Source organism: Haemorhous mexicanus, chromosome 10, assembly GCF_027477595.1.
Source record: "Haemorhous mexicanus isolate bHaeMex1 chromosome 10, bHaeMex1.pri, whole genome shotgun sequence".
Classification (NCBI taxonomy): Eukaryota; Metazoa; Chordata; class Aves; order Passeriformes; family Fringillidae; genus Haemorhous; species Haemorhous mexicanus.
Window position 1 is genome coordinate 9590031 of NC_082350.1, and position 17387 is coordinate 9607417.

Below are 17387 nucleotides of genomic sequence, written 5' to 3' on the forward strand. Positions count from 1 at the left end.
AAACCCAAACCTAGTAATCTAATGCCAAAGGGAGAAAAAGGGGCAGGGAAATCTAAAAATGGCAGGTTGCACGTGATAAATATGCATTTGTGTACATTTTTGAAATTCAGCTTGAAAGGAGAGGATTTTTAAATTATTGCTATCTGTTGACTTCTTTTCTTTTCTCATACCTGAAACCACAGAAGAAATTGTTGCAAATGATAGCTTTTTGTGCTGAAGGTGTAACATGGAGAGCACCACTCTCTTTCAGCACAGGGAAGAGCTCCCATATGAACTGAATTCCCTTGATCAGTTTAGAACTATGGGGAAAAAACAACCTCCCCCATTTTTTCTAACTTAAGTAGTATGGATTTTAAGATTTTGTCTCCAGATGATGAGTGCCATGATGCTGATAGAGTAGAGTTTTCTCGGGACTTCTGCTGGTCAGAGTGACCCTGAGATGTGTTAGAAAGTCTCTGTTCCCAGCCCAGCAGTCAAAGAAGGAGTCAGAACTCTTCAGTTCTCATTCTCAAGGTTGTTTATTGTTTCTTATCTATAAAATTCTTTCTCTGGCCTGCCAAGGTCCATTCAGCAGGTCAGACAGAGGCACACTGGCCACCCTCAGGGCGGTGTTATCTTTTTATACTAAAAACTATGTGTACATTATTTACAATAACTTCCCAATACCTATCACCTATGTTAGAAAGTGAGTTTCTACCTTAAGCCAATCCAAAAGTGCCAGCATCACAGCAGAAGATGGAGGCCAAGAAGAGGGAGAAAGACTGGACACACCCAGATTCCTCCATTTTGCCTCCTGAACCCCCATGCTAAAAGCCCCAAAAATCTATTTTTCACCCTGTGACTAAGTATTATTCTACTTGGACTTATGTGGCTTGCAGATCCTCCTATAAGGTTGGTCATTTTTTTCCATGGGTCATAATCAAAGTCACAGGTGTCTTGGGCTCTGTGCCAAGGTCTCTGAGCCCCCTGGCAGGGGTTCAAGCCATCCAGGACAGCCAGAGGGATGTCCTGAATTCCAACAGAGCTTGTTCTGAGGATGTCATTTCCATGCACTGAGGAAGCGCATGGAAGTTAGGGAGCTGCAGAGATGCCTGAACAGCTGGGCTTTATTCCAGTATTTCTGTGGAAATTGGGCAAACAGATTTTGTCCTTCTGCTTGTGACCCCACAGGTGGTCAAACCAACCATGGGGGGTTGGAGGAGCACTTCTTCCTTTGGGTCACGTGCATGAGAATACGATTTCTCCTTTTGTGCTTAACTTTAGGAATAAACGGCTCCACTTAGCTTCTGTATTAAAAATGCTTCTTTTCTCAGCAAACCTGGAGAAGTTTGAAATCCCAGTGAAGATCCGTTTGAGCCCAGATCCCTGGACCCCAGAGACTGGTCTGGTGACGGACGCGTTCAAGCTGAAGCGCAAGGAGCTGACGGCGTTCTACCAGCCGGACATTGAGCGCATGTATGGCAAAAACGTCAAATAACCCCTCTGCCCACTGCTGCTCTGCTGAGCTGGGATCAAACAGCAAATACTTGAATTGCCTGTCTCGACTCGACACTTGAGATCAACACACAAAACCACCACTCCTCATTTCCAGCTTAAACTGTTCTTTCTAATGACATCACCGTGATGACTGGCAAGTTTAGTAAGATGTTACGGCAGCAAATTTGTGTGTCTCCTTTTCTCCAGTTTTCTCTGCTACCTTGTCAGTCTGTGGATTTTCCCAGGTCTTTTTGGGAAGCCATGATTCTGAAGCCTCAAGTTTTTAAACATTTATAAATCCTGTATAATGTTTTATTTGTATCTTGAAAATTTGGATGTATATAGAGAGAACTTGGCTATATAAGAAATGGTTATACTGGGGGCCTTTTTTTACCTAATTATTTAAAGATAAGAAGGTATTGAAGTTGTGACATTATGTACATTGAAAATGCTTGTAACAAGGTAATTGTTGAACAGAGGACCAGGTTATTTGCTGCTGTGTTATTTTTCTGTGTAAATCTGAGGGAGAAAATATTTGACATTCCAGCTTGTATAATGCACCTTCAATATGTGCCTAATGGTTACTTTTATTTTTATCTGAAAATGGAAGGATGGTCGTGGCACAGCTCTGCCTCGAGGCAGATACTCTTGCAGGTGTTAGTTAAAGCTCCTTTAATACAGAAGATGCTATTAACACAGCAGAAGTTAAACCTAAGAGTAATCTCTCAGATGCAGAAACTCCTTTTTAAATAGCTCGTGACCATTTCATCCAGAGCTGAATTGTGTAGTGCTAATATGAACTCTCATCGTTAATTTCACTAATACTTTACAATCTTGACTGTGTCCTTTTAGCAGAGGGACTGTAGCAACCTTTGTCTTTTCTCATTAGGTCCGGACATTACAGTGGATTTCCTCTTCCGTTGTTTATTAAGGTTTGGCAAGACCCCTGCTCTGCCCTAGCTGCAACCCAAATCTTCCTGGGGGGATTTTTAAAGTCATAATGACAGTTATGTTCTCAGCTCACACAGTGCCTAGCTGCCCTTTGTGCCATTAAAAATCTCCCTTTGATTCTCTGTTCTTTTGTGTAGTACTTTTTGCTTTAAAAACAGATATTTGAAGCATTTGTCAGTCAGAGTTATTTTTGTTGCTTGGTTTGTTACATCTAATTCTTACTTTGGGAAGGAGTCTCTATTTCTGTTTCAATAGGGATGCATGGATATTGTTTGAAAAAATGTGGGGGCTCTTTTCATCTTGAGTAAGAGCGTTCAGATTTGTTTTACACGTGAATTTTATTTTCGAAATATTTCTGGAAAGAATATTCAGGGTTACATGAGAATGTGAAAAGGCATACGTCAATCAACTTTGTGATGAAGCAAATACTAAAATGGTTTTAGTTTGGAGATTGCTCTCTTGTGTATCATTTACTTGTAGTACTAAAACTCAAGGTCCTGATGCTTACTTAGTGCCCTGCTGTGGTAGCACATAGCAATGCTGAAGGCCAGAAGCTTGGTTTGGCAGAGGGAGTTCCTGCTGATTGTCTTTGTGACATGAGGTTTTGAGAGGTATTTGATGTACAAATTCTCATTTTATAAACCTCTGAAATATTGTTTTAATTAATGCTCTCCACTGATTATAGAAAGCAGACTCATAGGAGTTGAAGGCTATCAAGCAGGTTCCCTGATGAAATAATGAGGTGGTTTGTGCTAATTATGGATTTCCCCTGCTGCTGCCCATGACAAACTGTTAACATTTGGTAAATTTTGGTGTAAGTAATCAAATGGAAATAGAAGCAACAAAAAGAAATCAGAACCATATTTTTGAGATTATTGCCTTTAGATATCCAGATCATGAATGAAAACCTTGTGACAAATAGAGATAAAACAAATGTTGAAAAATGACTGAAGGATCCAAATGTGGAAAAATTGCCAAGGCTGTAGGGAAGTGTCACACCATGTATTAGACATTACTAACACTTAAATCTGTATCTGTGCTCCATCAACAGGTTCTTATGTAGAACTCAGCACAGACTATACATTGTTCAAATATTTTTGTGATTTTTTTAGTGAAAAATAATAAATTGCTGAAGTACTATGTATATCACTTGGTGCATTGTGCAGCAGATTTAAGAAAATAAATCTGCTTTTGGTTAAACAAATCTGAAGTTAGTATTTTGTTCTGCTAAGGGCTTAAATCTTACCCTTTTGAGAAATTGCATAAAGGAAACTTTTAAAATGGTTTGGAAATAGTAGTTTTATTTTCTTTTTTCTAATCCAGTCACAAGATGGGGTTGCAGTCTAACTGTGCATTTGATTTTACAGTTCAGGTTTTTTTATGTTTAAAATGGATGTGATACATATAGTTTCTCTTTCATTAGGTATTAAGACTCATTGTGGACATTTATTTCTTCTACAGAATGTGAAAACAAAGCAGTTCATTAAGTTCAGTCTCAGTGCTGGAGACAGACTTTTTAAAAATCTGTGTGATGAGTGTGGGGTTTTTTCTTTTGATTTATAGCAGAAGACAGACTCCTCTCCTGCTGGATTGTGAGTACTTCCCTGTCCCTTTGAGGCCACCTGTGCTGTGGGTGCTGGGAGGTGCTGGGGGCTGTGGTGGCTGTTCAGTCAGGCTGCAGCTCAGGTGTGGGGCTCCTTCCCCTGCTCCTCTGGGCTGCCAGCTCCTTCTGGCTGCCACCCTGTGCTCCTGCATTGCTGAGCACAAGAACAGCTCTGGAGGGGTTTGTTCCAGCGCTGCTTGCCAGCTGGGAATTCCCTCTCTTTTTTTTAAATTTTTTTTTTTTTTCTTTTGTGTGTGTCTTCCCATGCCCTGAGTAACAAGAACAGAAGTCCCTGCTGGAATTCACTGCACTGTCCCAGGGGCTGTGGGCAGCTGTGCAGGAGCTGAGATGTGTGTTTGGGAGGAGTGGTCTCTGTCACGTGGGGGATCTGTAATGGAAAGAGCTGTAACTTTAAACAATCTGAGCAAGGGGCATATACCTCACCTGAAGGGCCTCCAAAAGAGGGGGATTTTTAACAAAACTTTTGTAAATAAAAACTTATCAGGTCTCTGAATCGTTGAAAATTGTAACTGCTTACTCTCTTGTGAAAATCTATGTATTTCATTACTAAAATGGTTGACCAAGAAATTCCAGGGATGCTGTGAATATCCTTTAAATTTCACAATTCTTTAAAATATTTTCAGGACTTTAGGCTATCATTCAATCTCGATGTAAGTGTTCTTTACAGAGCATAGGGTTTCTGGGTAGGTGAGAAATTCAAAAGTTGCATGTCAGAAAAGACAGCGTTGAGTTTGCTGCTGCTGCTGCTGCAGGTCTCCCAGAGGCAGGAGCACACCTCGGAGGGGAGCTGTAGCTGGGCAGGGAAACATTCTGCTGAAATGGCAGTGAGCAGCAATGTGTGACTGGAGCTAAGAACATCCCTACATCCCACTGCTTTACAGACAGGATGCAGGGAAGGGTGTGGAATCCAAACCAGACATTAGGAACACCCTGTCAAGCTGGTAAGTTTATGCAGAAATTGCTGTAGGACATAAAACTCCTTTGCAATAACCTTTGTCCTGCTAAAATTCACAACCTTCTTATTTTGTACTAAACCTACATTTAGGTGATGCAATGCAGCATTTTTAATTTTTATTACTGTGGTGTATTAACTACTTTGGACTTGGTATAAAATAGTGTACATCTGTTTCTTTACTGGTAAGAGGAACGATTTTCAACTTGCCTACACCTTGGACCAGGCTGAAACATGAATTGAATGACCAATTGTATATTGTTGTAATGAGTTATTTAATGTAAACTCATTTTCAATGTGATCTTGGTTGTTACTATGAACTGCCTGAACATTGTATACCCTAACTGAGTTATATTGTATGAATTATTTATTTGTAATTGGATATCATGTTTCAAAAATAAAATTAATTTCACAAATTGGGTCTTGTACATCCAGTTTTTTCAGTGGTACAGAGCTGATAATAAAGAAATGTGTTCATTATTGTTAGGTGTTTCAAATATGTGTCACCATTTTGGACTGAATGCAGGAGCAGGAATTACCAGGTTAGCCTGGATTTTCACTACAGGAAAATTAATCATGTTTGGCCAATTTTTATTTGCATGTGATCTGCCATTTACCTGGTTTCAAAAGCACTGGCTGTGGGTAATACCTGATGTAAAGCTGTAGGCTTATGACTCTTTTTTTCCTATCCAGGTGTGCTAGGACTTGTGTTTAGTGTGTAATTTCCCTAAAGTTTGTGTGTTGAAGGGTCAAATACTAGATGCTTGCAATTGGACCTCTTAAGAGATCTTGAGCCCTTACATTTTGAATTTTGATTACAAGCTCACAAACCATTGCTGGTGACAGTTCAGCCTGGAGGCATCTCAGCAGAAGCCTCTTTTTCCCTTTTTTGTGTCTCTATTTACAGGTTCCCCAAATGCCCAGGGTCATTCATAGTGCTGACAAAATGTCAAACCCTCCTTGCTACGTAGCTGATATTTTTGTTTATCCCTTTAACCAGCCATGAGAAGGCTCCAGCTTCCTCTAGATTCAGTTATATCCTAAGTTATTTTTTCTTTCAAAAATGCTGGAAGGTTTAAGACTAAAAACTTATTTCAAATTATTTAGGATAATGTGATTCACTTTAACTGATTTTTTTTCTTTTTCTGTTAGACATTTATAGCTAATAAAATGCTGTTAGGGGTCTCTTTAGTAAAGAGAAATAAACAAGTTCAAAACTATTATAATAGCTATATATAACAGCAACTAATTTCAGGAAGGGTAAGTGTAGCCCTAACAATAAATATGTTAATGTAGCCATTAGAGAGGCATAGGATGCAAAATAGATACAATAAAAATACAAATAAAAACATTGTAGACCTGAGTTGCTGTTACTGTCTGCAAAAATCCAGGGTGACAGCAGGAAAATGGAAGCGCCCAAACAGTTGAAAAGGTGAGTAATTTTTGAAAAAATAATTGTAATACTTTTAAATATTTTTTAGACCCTGTTGTTATTTCTGTGTGTGTAGGATTTCTCTCTTGGCACTGAAGGTTAAAGGAGAGGCAGGCCTGAGCTCTGCTGAGAGCAGTGCCTGTCCTTCCCTGCAGTGCCAGGCGCTGCTGGGCAGTGCTGGCCATGGCCCTGCTGCTCTAGCCCTAACCCTAACCCTAGTTAGGGAGCTCTGGCTTTCCCTGTAGTTGATGTAAAGGGGATTTGTATGTCCTCAGCAATCCAGGGAGCAGGTGACAGAAATGCCTTTTCTTTGTGCTGGGCAGCCAGTGGGAGAAGAGTTTGTTTGGGATGAAAGGTGCCAGTGATAAATGGGACATGAGGGGGTGTTCCCAGGCAGGGCAGCTTCTGCACATGGGGAGCTGGAGCTGGGGGCAGAGCTGGGGGCAGTGGGACTGTGTCTGTCCAGCGTGGATCCAGCTGTGGGGCTGGAGGGACAGCAGCTGTGGGTGGCTGGATGTTTCAGAGAGTGTTGGCAAGTGTTTTCTCTAGCAACAATTAAAATAGATACCTGTGGCTTTTACCAAGTACTGTGGCCGATTGGAATCCCAGATTTCATTATGTAGACTGGCTGCAGCATTTAATTCCTGCTTTATGTGCAAACAAGGCTTGGCTTTAGCTGCCTCCCTGCCCAGTGTAGAGATCTTGCCCAGGACTGGCCATTGGGGCACTTCCATCTACCTGGATGGGCATCCCCAAAGTGCTGCCTGGTCCCCTGTACCTGGTGGTTGGTAGAAAAACAAACACAGTTTCCCTGTTGGGACTTGGGTGGGTTCAGTTTCCTGAGAGCACATGTGCCCAAAGGGATAGTGCTGCCTGTCCTGCATGAAATGTCAAAAAGATGTTTTATATCAGACTTCAGGGGTGCTCAGCCTTGCCAAGTGCAACAGCAGGAAAAGCCACGTGCCATATTTGAATCCCTAGCTCCTGAATTTCCATGTATTCCCAGTGTGTTACAGGTGTGTGTTTATTTCTTTCTCTGGACTTGGAATGCCTTCTGTTGGTTGCAAGGTTGGGTAGGTTGGCTGGTTTTTGTTTTGGTGATTATTTGCAGATAATTGGGAGCCAACTTTATGAATGTAAGAGTTAAATTTGAGTGGAATAGTTTATTTGGCTTCCCATTGATGTGCAATCCCAGTAGTGTTTGGCAATGGGCCTGCTGGCTGGTGACCTTTAGTCCTCTGAAATGGTGAGATTTTGATGTAGACCCTTACATTGAGTGAGTTTGCTTACATAAAGTGAATTTACATTGAGTTTCTGCTACTTTGGGCTCCTAGAGATGTTAAGGGAGAAAGAAGCATCATTTTGAAATGTGAAATTACTAATAGCAAATGAAACTATCAAATTCCTATAAAATTCATTGTTCTTATCTTAATGCTGATCAGATACGGTTCAGTTTTTTTGAAATAAGATTGGGAATTTTTCAGCAAACTCTCTATTTTTGGTGCATTTTCTAGAACCATATTTGCATAGTTGTTTTTAAATCTTAAGCATATAGCTTACAAGGCTGAAGAATGATTTGGAAAGCATAGTTCCTGTTATGCAGTGTAGTTGGAAGATAGGCTGTGGGTGCTTAACAAGCTGTAAGGAAGCTATTCACTGAAACTCATTAAGCATTTTATGTTTCATCAGTTCTCTGGATCTCACACACCTTTGCTAGGTATTTCTGCCAGGTTTCTTGGAAATGAGGTGACTTTGCTCAATTTCAGGACTTGGTTCCAGCTAAAGCAGTGTAACATAATTAGCAGGAGGGCTGAGGCTGCCAGTGAGCAATGTGGCCTGTTCAGCATCACATCCTCTTCCCCCCCCTTCTTGCCAAAGCTGCATAAGAGCTGAAAAACAATAGGAGAATCAAAAAAGGGAGACTTTTCAAGAGTAACTCCTGTAGCAAAATGGGTTGATTGATACCCATGGATATATTTCTGTAGCAAAATGAGTTGATAAGTTGCTGGTGGAGTGCAGCTCCAGTGGAATTTGTGCCTGTGCCTCTGCACTTCCCCAGGCTGACAGGCACAAGCAAACATGGTGTGGGTGACCTGCAGCAGGGCAGATTTGGGACCAGATTTGGGCTGTCCCTTCCTGCTGCAGACCACCATGGAACTTGGGGGGAGGTAATTCCTGCTGAACTGTTTGATGTCTCTCCAAGGATAAGTAAAATGTGCTAAAACTTGTCTCAGAAATCTCTTTCATTTTTATTTGAAGTCTTGATCAACTTCTGGAAAATCCCTTTGAAAGTATCTCCCATGCAGTTTTTCCTCCATGTGCTTAGCAAAGGAGGTTTTCTGAGGTTTTCCAGGACTGGCAGGTGACAGGTCTGCTTGAGGGCAGCGTGTTGCTGATGGGAAGTGTGTGATTTGCAGTAATTTTCCTAATGTGTTCATAAATAGATGAGATTTGGGACTTTCCCTAGAATTTTTCCCAGTGCTACTAAGGGATACTTGTTTTTAAACCATTTTTCCATTTCCTTCTATCACTTTTATTTTCTACCAGTAGCTTTTCATTATACCATGGGCTGATCAGATCTTTCTAGTGTGCTTTTTTTCCATAACTGATGGTTTGTCTCTTTAAATTATTTTACAGAATTTACAAAAAGATGTAGATAGAATGGGTTGCTTCCACAGGAGGCATGATGCTCCCTGTAAGTCTTGACTGGCAGAGATTCCCAGATTTTTTCTGAAGTGCTGGAACAGTGAGGCTGTGACTGCCAGGTGTCACCTGCAGCAGCCTGTGCTCAGGGCACTGTGCAGGTGAGTACCCACCCTGTCTTTGTGCTCCTGGTGGAACCAGGTGAGCTAATCTGGTGGAGAGAAAGAATTCCATGTGAGAAATGCCTGCCATGAAAGCAAAGATTTGCTGTCCTCAGCCTCTGGCTTGGGGATTTGTGAATAGTCAATGTTGCTGGTCTGTAGCAGCCCCAACTCATAGGGAAATGGAAAACCTGATTTTAAAAAAGGAAAAGAAGAAAAAAATTACATGATCATGACACCTTTTTTTTTTTTTCCATTTGTCTAAGTACCCCACAGTTAATATTAAACAAGGTTCTGAGTTGCCATGTGATGTCTGACAGATAACTGGCCACAGAATGCATCCAGGTGCCAGGATGCTGCCCCTTCACCCCTTCTCCATCCCCTCTGTGCTGGGAGGCACTGGCTGCCCCCCTCCTTTGCTAAACCACGGTCCTGGCCCTTGTGTGCCACAGGAAATACCTGGTCAGTCCCCTGAACTGCTGGGCCACTCCCTGGCTGTCCCACTCCAAGGCCTTGTCCCTCCCTGGAGGTGAGGGGTGCCCGGGGTGCCAGGCTGTTCCTCAGGGCTCCATGGAGTGTGTGCTGGATGGGCCAGAGCCCAGGAGCCTCCCACCTGTTTATGCCAGAAGTGATTTCTTTTTTTTTTTTTTTCCCCTCTTTTCTAGCTTTAGCTAGAAAAAGTTTGGATGGGTTTTTAGGGCCCAAACCAAGTTGGGACAGTTGAAAGCAGCACTCCAACAATTCCAAGTATTTGAATTATAATTATTTCCATCTGTTTGTCTTTGTTTATTTACATTTTCAAGAAAGCTCCAGTAGTACTCAGAACAGCTTTATTGTGATAGAAATTTCTAGCCCATTGTGGTTTGAAGAATCCTGTGCTGATTCAGTGCAGCAAAGCCTCAGAAAGTCTCTTTAGGAACACATGCTGACACCATTTCACCTCCTCCTCGCCTCTCGGGGCTGACATTACAGCCAGCCTCTGCCTTCTCTCAGACTTTGGTTTGAGACTCTTTAAAGAATCCTTGGGTTCCTTCTCTTCCACGCTCTCTTCTGCCTGTACCTGTGTGAGTGTCTGGCCATTCCCTGGTCTGCCCGAGCCAGAGCGCTGGCAGTGCCATGGGGAGCGCTGGCAGTGCCATGGGAACTGTTGGCAGTGCCATGGGAACTGTTGGCAGTGCCAAGGGGAGCACTGGCAGTGCCATGGGAACTGTTGGCAGTGCCATGGGGAGCGCTGGCAGTGCCGTGGGGACTGTTGGCAGTGCCATGGGGAGCTCTGGCAGCGCCATGGGAACTGTTGGCAGTGCCATGGGGAGCGCTGACAGTGCCACAGGACCATTGGCAGTGCCAAGGGGAGCACTGGCAGTGCCACAGGAGTGCTGGCAGTGCCATGGGGACTGTTGGCAGTGCCATGGGGAGCGCTGGCAGTGCCATGGGGACTGTTGGCAGTGCCATGGGTAGCACCGGCAGTGCCATGGGGACCATTGGCAGTGCCAAGGGGAGCACTGGCAGTGCCATGGGGACAGCTGCCAGTGCCACGAGAGCGCTGGCAGTGCCATGGGGACAGTTGGCAGTGCCATGGGGAGCGCTGGCAGTGCTATGGGAGCGCTGGCAGTGCCACGGGAGCGCTGGCAGTGGGTGCGCTCCTGCCCCGGCTCTCTCCCGCAGTTCGGCCGTGGGACAGCGGGGGGCAGGGCAGGGCAGAGCCGCCCTCCCCATGCAGGGCTGGCACAAACCCCGCCGGGCAAACGGAGCCTTTCCTACCCACAGCAGCCCCTGAACTGAGCTCACTCCTCCTAAACACTGATTTTATACAGCGAAGGACGCTGTGGTAACCTTCAGCAGAGGCTGCACAAAGTGATACCCAGCTCCCACTGGTCCACAGCCCTGCTTTGGTTTTGTTCCCAGCTCCCCTTAACAAACAATTAGTATCCTTTCACCCTTTTTAAAAACTTTTTGACTTTGCTGCCAAGACCTTTCTCACAGTTTTCAAAGAGAAATAGCTTTAAAGATTGATGCATCTCAAATGCTTGCATCATCTCCACATCTGGTATCTTACTCCTAATTTATAAATCATTTTTAAAATCAGAAGCACGTGTTTGCTGCAGCAAAAGACTTTCTGTATTAACTGAGTTGACAGAAGTCAAAACTTTTTCTACAGTATACTGAAACTTTATTCCTCTTCATTATCCCTCCTCTTCATCTGTTGGATTCTAGAGTTTGTAGCTCCAGCTGTCTGCAGGAGTTTCACTTCTGGAGGTGTTTACAGAGGTGGGGCTGGAGCAGCCTGGCTCCCCTGCAGCTGCACCCACCTTAGCCAGGGGGTTCCCAAGCAGTGTGGGCTGCTGGGGACATCAGCAAACAAGTGTCACAGAGCCCCTTGTCACTGCAGCCACTCTGGGGGGAATGCTCCTGCAGCACTGAGGGAATCAGTGACTCAGACCGTGTGAGGTTGGATCATTTACTCAAATTTATTTTATTTCCTCGGCCTAATGAACTGAAAGGTTGGAATTGATAATTTCAAAGAAAAAAAAAAAATCTCTGCTGGTGTTTCTCTGCTGGTCCTTGTGATAGCCTTAAAGTCAGCTGTGTGAATATCTTGGGGCACAGTCAGAGTGTGTTCATTCCCTGAAACTGCAGTGCAAGAAAACTCAGCTGACAGGAGGTGTGAATGATGGCAATAGATATTTATACTATTTAAATACAATTCAAGTAATATTTAAAATGTAATTTTAAATTTTTGGGCTGGAGCTGACTTGTTTCTTTTCTTTTCAGTCACTAGACCAAAAAAACTCCACAACCTTACAGGAAAATGGTGGGAAATGTTTGCAGCTCCTCAATGACTCAGTTACGATAGCAGTTGCGTGCATGGCTTGGTGACTGCAGGATGACTGGGCGAGCAGCAGCAACATTTGTTTTCCTGTGAATTTGGGAATCTCCCACAAGAGCAAAGACCCATGGTTCTGACCTGATTCCCTCACATTTTGGATCAAGAAAAAAGCAATACCTTTCATTGTTGTAAAGAATTATCTTCCCGGTCCTATTATGTTTATTTTTTAAAGGATTTTGACTGTCTATTTCACAACAGCAGAGCAAAATAAAAAAATCTTTATCTCTTCTGAATCCATCCTTTGTAGTTTTCCTGCTGTAGGGGAGAGCCCCTGACCTCCCAGGAGGTCGTGTTCCTGCTGGGCAGTGACCCAGTTGTGTTTTCCTCTCAGTCCTGGAGCCAGTGACGTGTCCAGAGACAAAATGAAGGGTGCAAGTCAGAAATCTCCACTTCTCACACCCAGGTATCATCACACCAACCTCAACAAAATGTCTTGGTTTGGGGTTCTTATTCCTCTTTTATTTGCCTGTAATATTTTTTTTTTCATAGATGTAAGGATTTCTTTATGTTACCTGTTCTGAAGGCTAATATCAAGTTCAGATGAAATAAGATCTGACACAAGCCCATCTGAGGGTAAGAACAGTCTGGTTGCTGCAGTAGAGGTTGGACATTTATTGCTCTGTTGGCTTCCTGCAGCAGCCTTGGCATTCATCTCCCTGTGCCCCTGTTCCCTTCCTGCTGAGGGTAAGGACATGGAGTGAGTGTTGCAGTGCAGAGCCTGGGACTCACAGCCCTGGAAACGTGGTGCTTACTGGGGGTCTGCAGCTCTTGCTCAGACTCACATCTATGGAACTGATTTCCCCACTGAGGATTTAGTGCTGCAGAAGCAGCAGCATTTCACAAGGGCTGTGATTGCATCCTGGGAGGAGAGTAGGGTCAAAGATAACAGTTTGTTCCAGTCAGAGCAAAATAATGGGGTGAGACGAGGCTGGCTGGAATTCTTCTGCCTCCCTGGCCTTGTCCATGCTGAGGAGCAGCAGTGCTGGCCAGCCCCTGCAGCAGGGCTTGCCCCAGCCCCAGCCCTGGGATGCTGATCCCAGAATCTTTCTTTGTTCAGGGTGAACAGTTCTGTGCCCCTGTCTGAACCTCTGTTCAAATTGTCTGTGCTCTGAACAAAATGGGAAGGCAGCTGAGCAGAGATGGGGCAGTGCTGTGGGCTGCCAGGGAAGGAGGAGGGACCCAGCTGTGGATGTAAGCAGGGAGAGAAGGGAGAAAGGGGTGGAGGCAGGGTAACCTGTGGTCATGTCTGCTTTTAAAGTTTAATTGCTCCTGCCAACTCCTAGCAAGTTGTAATTCAAAATTCACAACTCAGATCCCCAGGTGATTAAAGTAATGGATTTAGGATTTTATTTTTCTGGTTTCCTGGTTATCTGAGGCATGCAAAAGCCATGGGCTAAACTTAATTTGACTGCTTGCAAGAGCAAGAAGCTTTTTTCTCTTGTCCTGCTTTCTTACAGCAGCCTTGGATCCTTCTGGAGTGCTTTGAAAGCCCAGGGCAGAAGATTATTAGCTGATGTTAATGGGGAGCCAGAAATGTGAATGGTGTCCTGGCAACAGCTCAGCTGTGTGAGGTGAGTGTCTCAGTGCTGCAAGGTATCTGATTAAATGGGGGCAGTTGATAACACGGTCCTGCTTAGGAGTGCCTGTGAGTCACACAGAGTGAGTTTGGAACACCCCCAGTCCTGGACAAATTTCCAGGATTAAAAATCCTGGTACAGAGGAGATTGCTGCTTGCTCGGTTTTCCTTGCACTGTATCTGCCTCCACCTTTCATCTTTAGAAAGTAGTATGGAGTTCATGCAGATGTGAGGGATCCTCATTTGGGTTTTTTTGTTATGTTTAGTCCATATTAATTGCCCCCAGTTTATTGTTATAGCAATAGAAATCCAATATGTTTTGTCTGTGATTTATTTTGTTAACAAACTCGTGGGGTTTTGCCACTTGTTTTTAAAGCTGGGCTAGAACCTCTGCTAAGTTTAGTCCAACAGAAATGGCCCCAGAAGTCTGCATTACCTGTGTGCAATTGGCTCCATTACAATCCCTCATTAATTAAAGCCATGGCCTCTGGAATCAGGAGCGTGTCCCCTGCCCCGGTGGCCTCTCTTGCCGGTGCCATGGCAATCTCATCTCCCTGAGCATCGCTCGTAGCCATGGCAACTGGGGCTGGGGCTGTGCTGCTCCCTCCTGCTGGAGTCGCTGCTCTCAAGGTGCTGCTGCAGTCCGTGGCACTGGCCTGCCACGTGGAGTTTTCCATGTGATAATGAACCTGTGTGGCTGCAACTTGACCAGCTCTGAAATATGAAGGGTTGAGTAAAATAAGAGAAATTAAATGAAAATGCTAATAAATTAGGGGGCAAAGCCTAGGATCACTTTACTCATAAGGCTTCTAATACCTTTAATTTAGCAAAATGGCTGCTTTCCTGAGCTCAATTACAGCAAGGCACTGGGCAATTTATTGGAAGTGTCTGAGCACTGGGTACCCAAATTATTGTCTGTGTTTTATTTTCTTTTCTTTCCTTTTTGAGTTTCATCAGACCCTGAAACGAGTAAGGACAAGGATAAAAAGACATGAGCCAAACACCAAAAAACATAGAAAGGCAACTTTGTGTTTTAGTGGTGATCTAAACTTCCCTGCCCTGAGATTTCTGACGAGACAGGATCTATCCCAGCTCCCACCTGCAGGAAACCTGTTGTGGTTTGTTGAACACCAAAGAGAGTCCTTGTGAGTTGTGTTTGAGGGGGAGCCTGGGATGGGGCAGGGATGTGCCAGGGACCAGCCAGCACTGAACTGTGAGACCTGGAGGTGGCTGCAAAGGGGCAGATTTGTGGTGCTCTGGGGCACAGAGAAGAGGTGACCAACCCTTGTTGCTGTTGACATCAGTGGGATGTTATGAGGCAATTTGCAGAGCTGAGGTGGTAGGGACCTTTTCTAGAAAAGGATGTAGGTATTAAACCCAAAGGGCAGAGTATGATTCACCTTACAGGAAAACAAACCCACCCAGAGCTTCAGTGAGGAATGATCTCTGTGGGGGTTTGCTGTGTCCTGTGGAACTGAGCAGCTCCCAGGCTGTGCCTGTGCTGGTTGAGTGCCTGCAATAAAAGAGATATTTTCTTTCCTTAAAATGAAGTGTAGTGGGGGGTTGTGAGCTTCCTGCTGGGAACATTTGGGATCCTGTAATGTCCCTCAGCTCAGCCCTGCCTCCTGAGAGAGCTGCAGGAGCCAGGGGGGCTGCAGCAGAGGTGGGCAGAGCCTGCTGCTCCTGCAGGTAAGGTTGTGGTATCCTCAGGGATTTCTGACCTGTGCCTGTCTGAGTGATTCTGCAGCTGCCTTTCATCCTTCCCATAACTGGAAGAGATTAATTTTGTTTTATGCATCCCCACATCATGCAGGAGTCCAGAACAAGTTGGTTCTGCCCTTGTCATCTCAAAGTTGCACCCTGGCACAGCTCATCCCTGGCAATCTTGTGCTGTTTACATTTCAGTTATGTTCTGTAGTAATCTTCAGATCCTGATATTAAAAAAAAAAAAAAAAAAAAAGCCTTTATAATAGACCAAAACATTGATTGTAGTTTATTTTTTTTCCTTGTTAGTTCTTGGGTTTAGAAAAAAAATAATGACATATTTTGACTTGTTGGTTGGTTCAGCAGCAAATCATAAAGCTTAATTGTCAAAACTCCTTAATCCCAAAGAACTGGCTTTTATTTTTTTTTTTTTGGTGAGGTTTTTTTTTCATGGTTCTTTTTTTGCTTATGCTGCTAGCTAATCCTAATGCTGTTAAATCTGCATTCACTGCATTCACTCTTTCATTTAAATCTGTTATTTACCAATGGAAATGAATTCAGATTAGTATTTTCTTGGTCTGCACTCCAATCCTAATAGAATGTGCCAAGCAACGAGGACCTGGGCAGGGAACCTTCCAGAACAGACACACCCCTCTCTGCTTTCAAATGAACAACTATTTAAAAGAGAAATATCTGACTAAGGCATGGATGAACTCTCAGGAAAAGGAGGAGAAAGCACAGACAAAGGCTGGAAGCAATCCTGGAATGTGCCTTGCACCAGCCCCAGTGCTGGTGCTGTGGGGAGCAAGGTGCTGAGCTGCACCCCCAGGGAAATCTGGAAAAAAAAGAGAGTTCATTTTTGGGGAGAGGGAAGGAACTGGTTTGGGCAGCTCTTTCTTCAAGGGAGGTGTTGGGAAAGCACTTGGAACCCTGCAGAGCTGCTCCAGCCCAGAGTGCTTCCCAAATGTGTGGGGTGTGATTGCTACTTCAGGGCTCAGAAAAATGTGAGGTATTTAGCTCCAGAAAAGCACAGTCCTGCCCCAGCACAAAGACAGCAATTAGGTTTGGTATGACACGTTGTGTCTACAGCCAGTAATGTCAGAGAAAAGGCACAGAAGGTATAGACAAGTACAAGGATGTGTACTGAGTGCACAGGAGTATTTTTCATAGTATTTTAATGTTATTTAAAATCTTTTTTCTATCTCACTTCCCCCCCTACAAGATAGCAGGTTGATTTTAGAGGGCTTTTAAGGAGATGCTTTGGCAACTTGGTTTTTGAAGGACGGATTGTGAAAATGAGATCATCTGGGAGAAATCAAAGACAAGGGACAAGAGCCACAGAGGGAGAAGGTGGGATGTTTAACTCAGAAGGTGACAAGCCCAGAAATGAAGGCAAGGATCACATGAATCCCAGTATTCAAAGCAATGGCTTCCAGTTTGCATTCTCAGCTCACAGTGGAAGGATTTTGAGAGTAGGCTGGTTCTCCACAGAGCACGAAGCTGAGCCAGGGGACACAGGGACCCAGCCAAATCCTGTGGGGTGCCTGGAGGGAACAAACCTCTCCTGGGCTTTGGCTGAGCTGGATTGAATGGCTGGGCAGGGTGGGGGTCAAAACCATACAGAGGAAGGAGGGCTGGGGATATGGGTGGGTCGTGTGGGAGAGAGGTTTTGGGGCAGGGAAACGGAGCAGGCAGCTGGAAAACTCGGGGAGTTGATGCTTTGTGTGCATCCCCTGCCAGGGAGGCAGGAGCTGGGGCTGGGTGAGGGAGCAGTGGTTCAGAAAACCAACACAAACCTTCCACAGCCCGTGTGGATGTGAAAATGGGCAGCAGCATGGCAAGCACTCATCATTCTTTCAGGAGCCCTGCTGAAGAGAGCAGCTAATGGACTCCTTGTGAGGGGAGCACAGCCCCTGCTGGGCTGAGCCTTTCTGTCTGCCAGGGCACTGCTCCTCTTGCCCAGGTGGGTGGTTTATGTCAG

General features: G+C 44.4%; 1 protein-coding gene across 3 annotated transcripts in view; it reads left to right on the top strand.

The window, feature by feature from the left end:
- ACSL3 (acyl-CoA synthetase long chain family member 3) overlaps positions 1-5419 on the top strand; it is a 51560-nt gene extending 46141 nt beyond the window's left edge. For all 3 annotated transcript variants that reach the window (XM_059855261.1, XM_059855262.1, XM_059855263.1), the window contains one exon: positions 1314-5419. In XM_059855261.1, the coding sequence (XP_059711244.1) occupies positions 1314-1477 (164 nt within the window). In that variant the 3' untranslated portion in view covers positions 1478-5419. The remainder of the gene's footprint in view (positions 1-1313) is intronic.
- The last annotated feature ends 11968 nt before the right edge of the window (positions 5420-17387 follow it).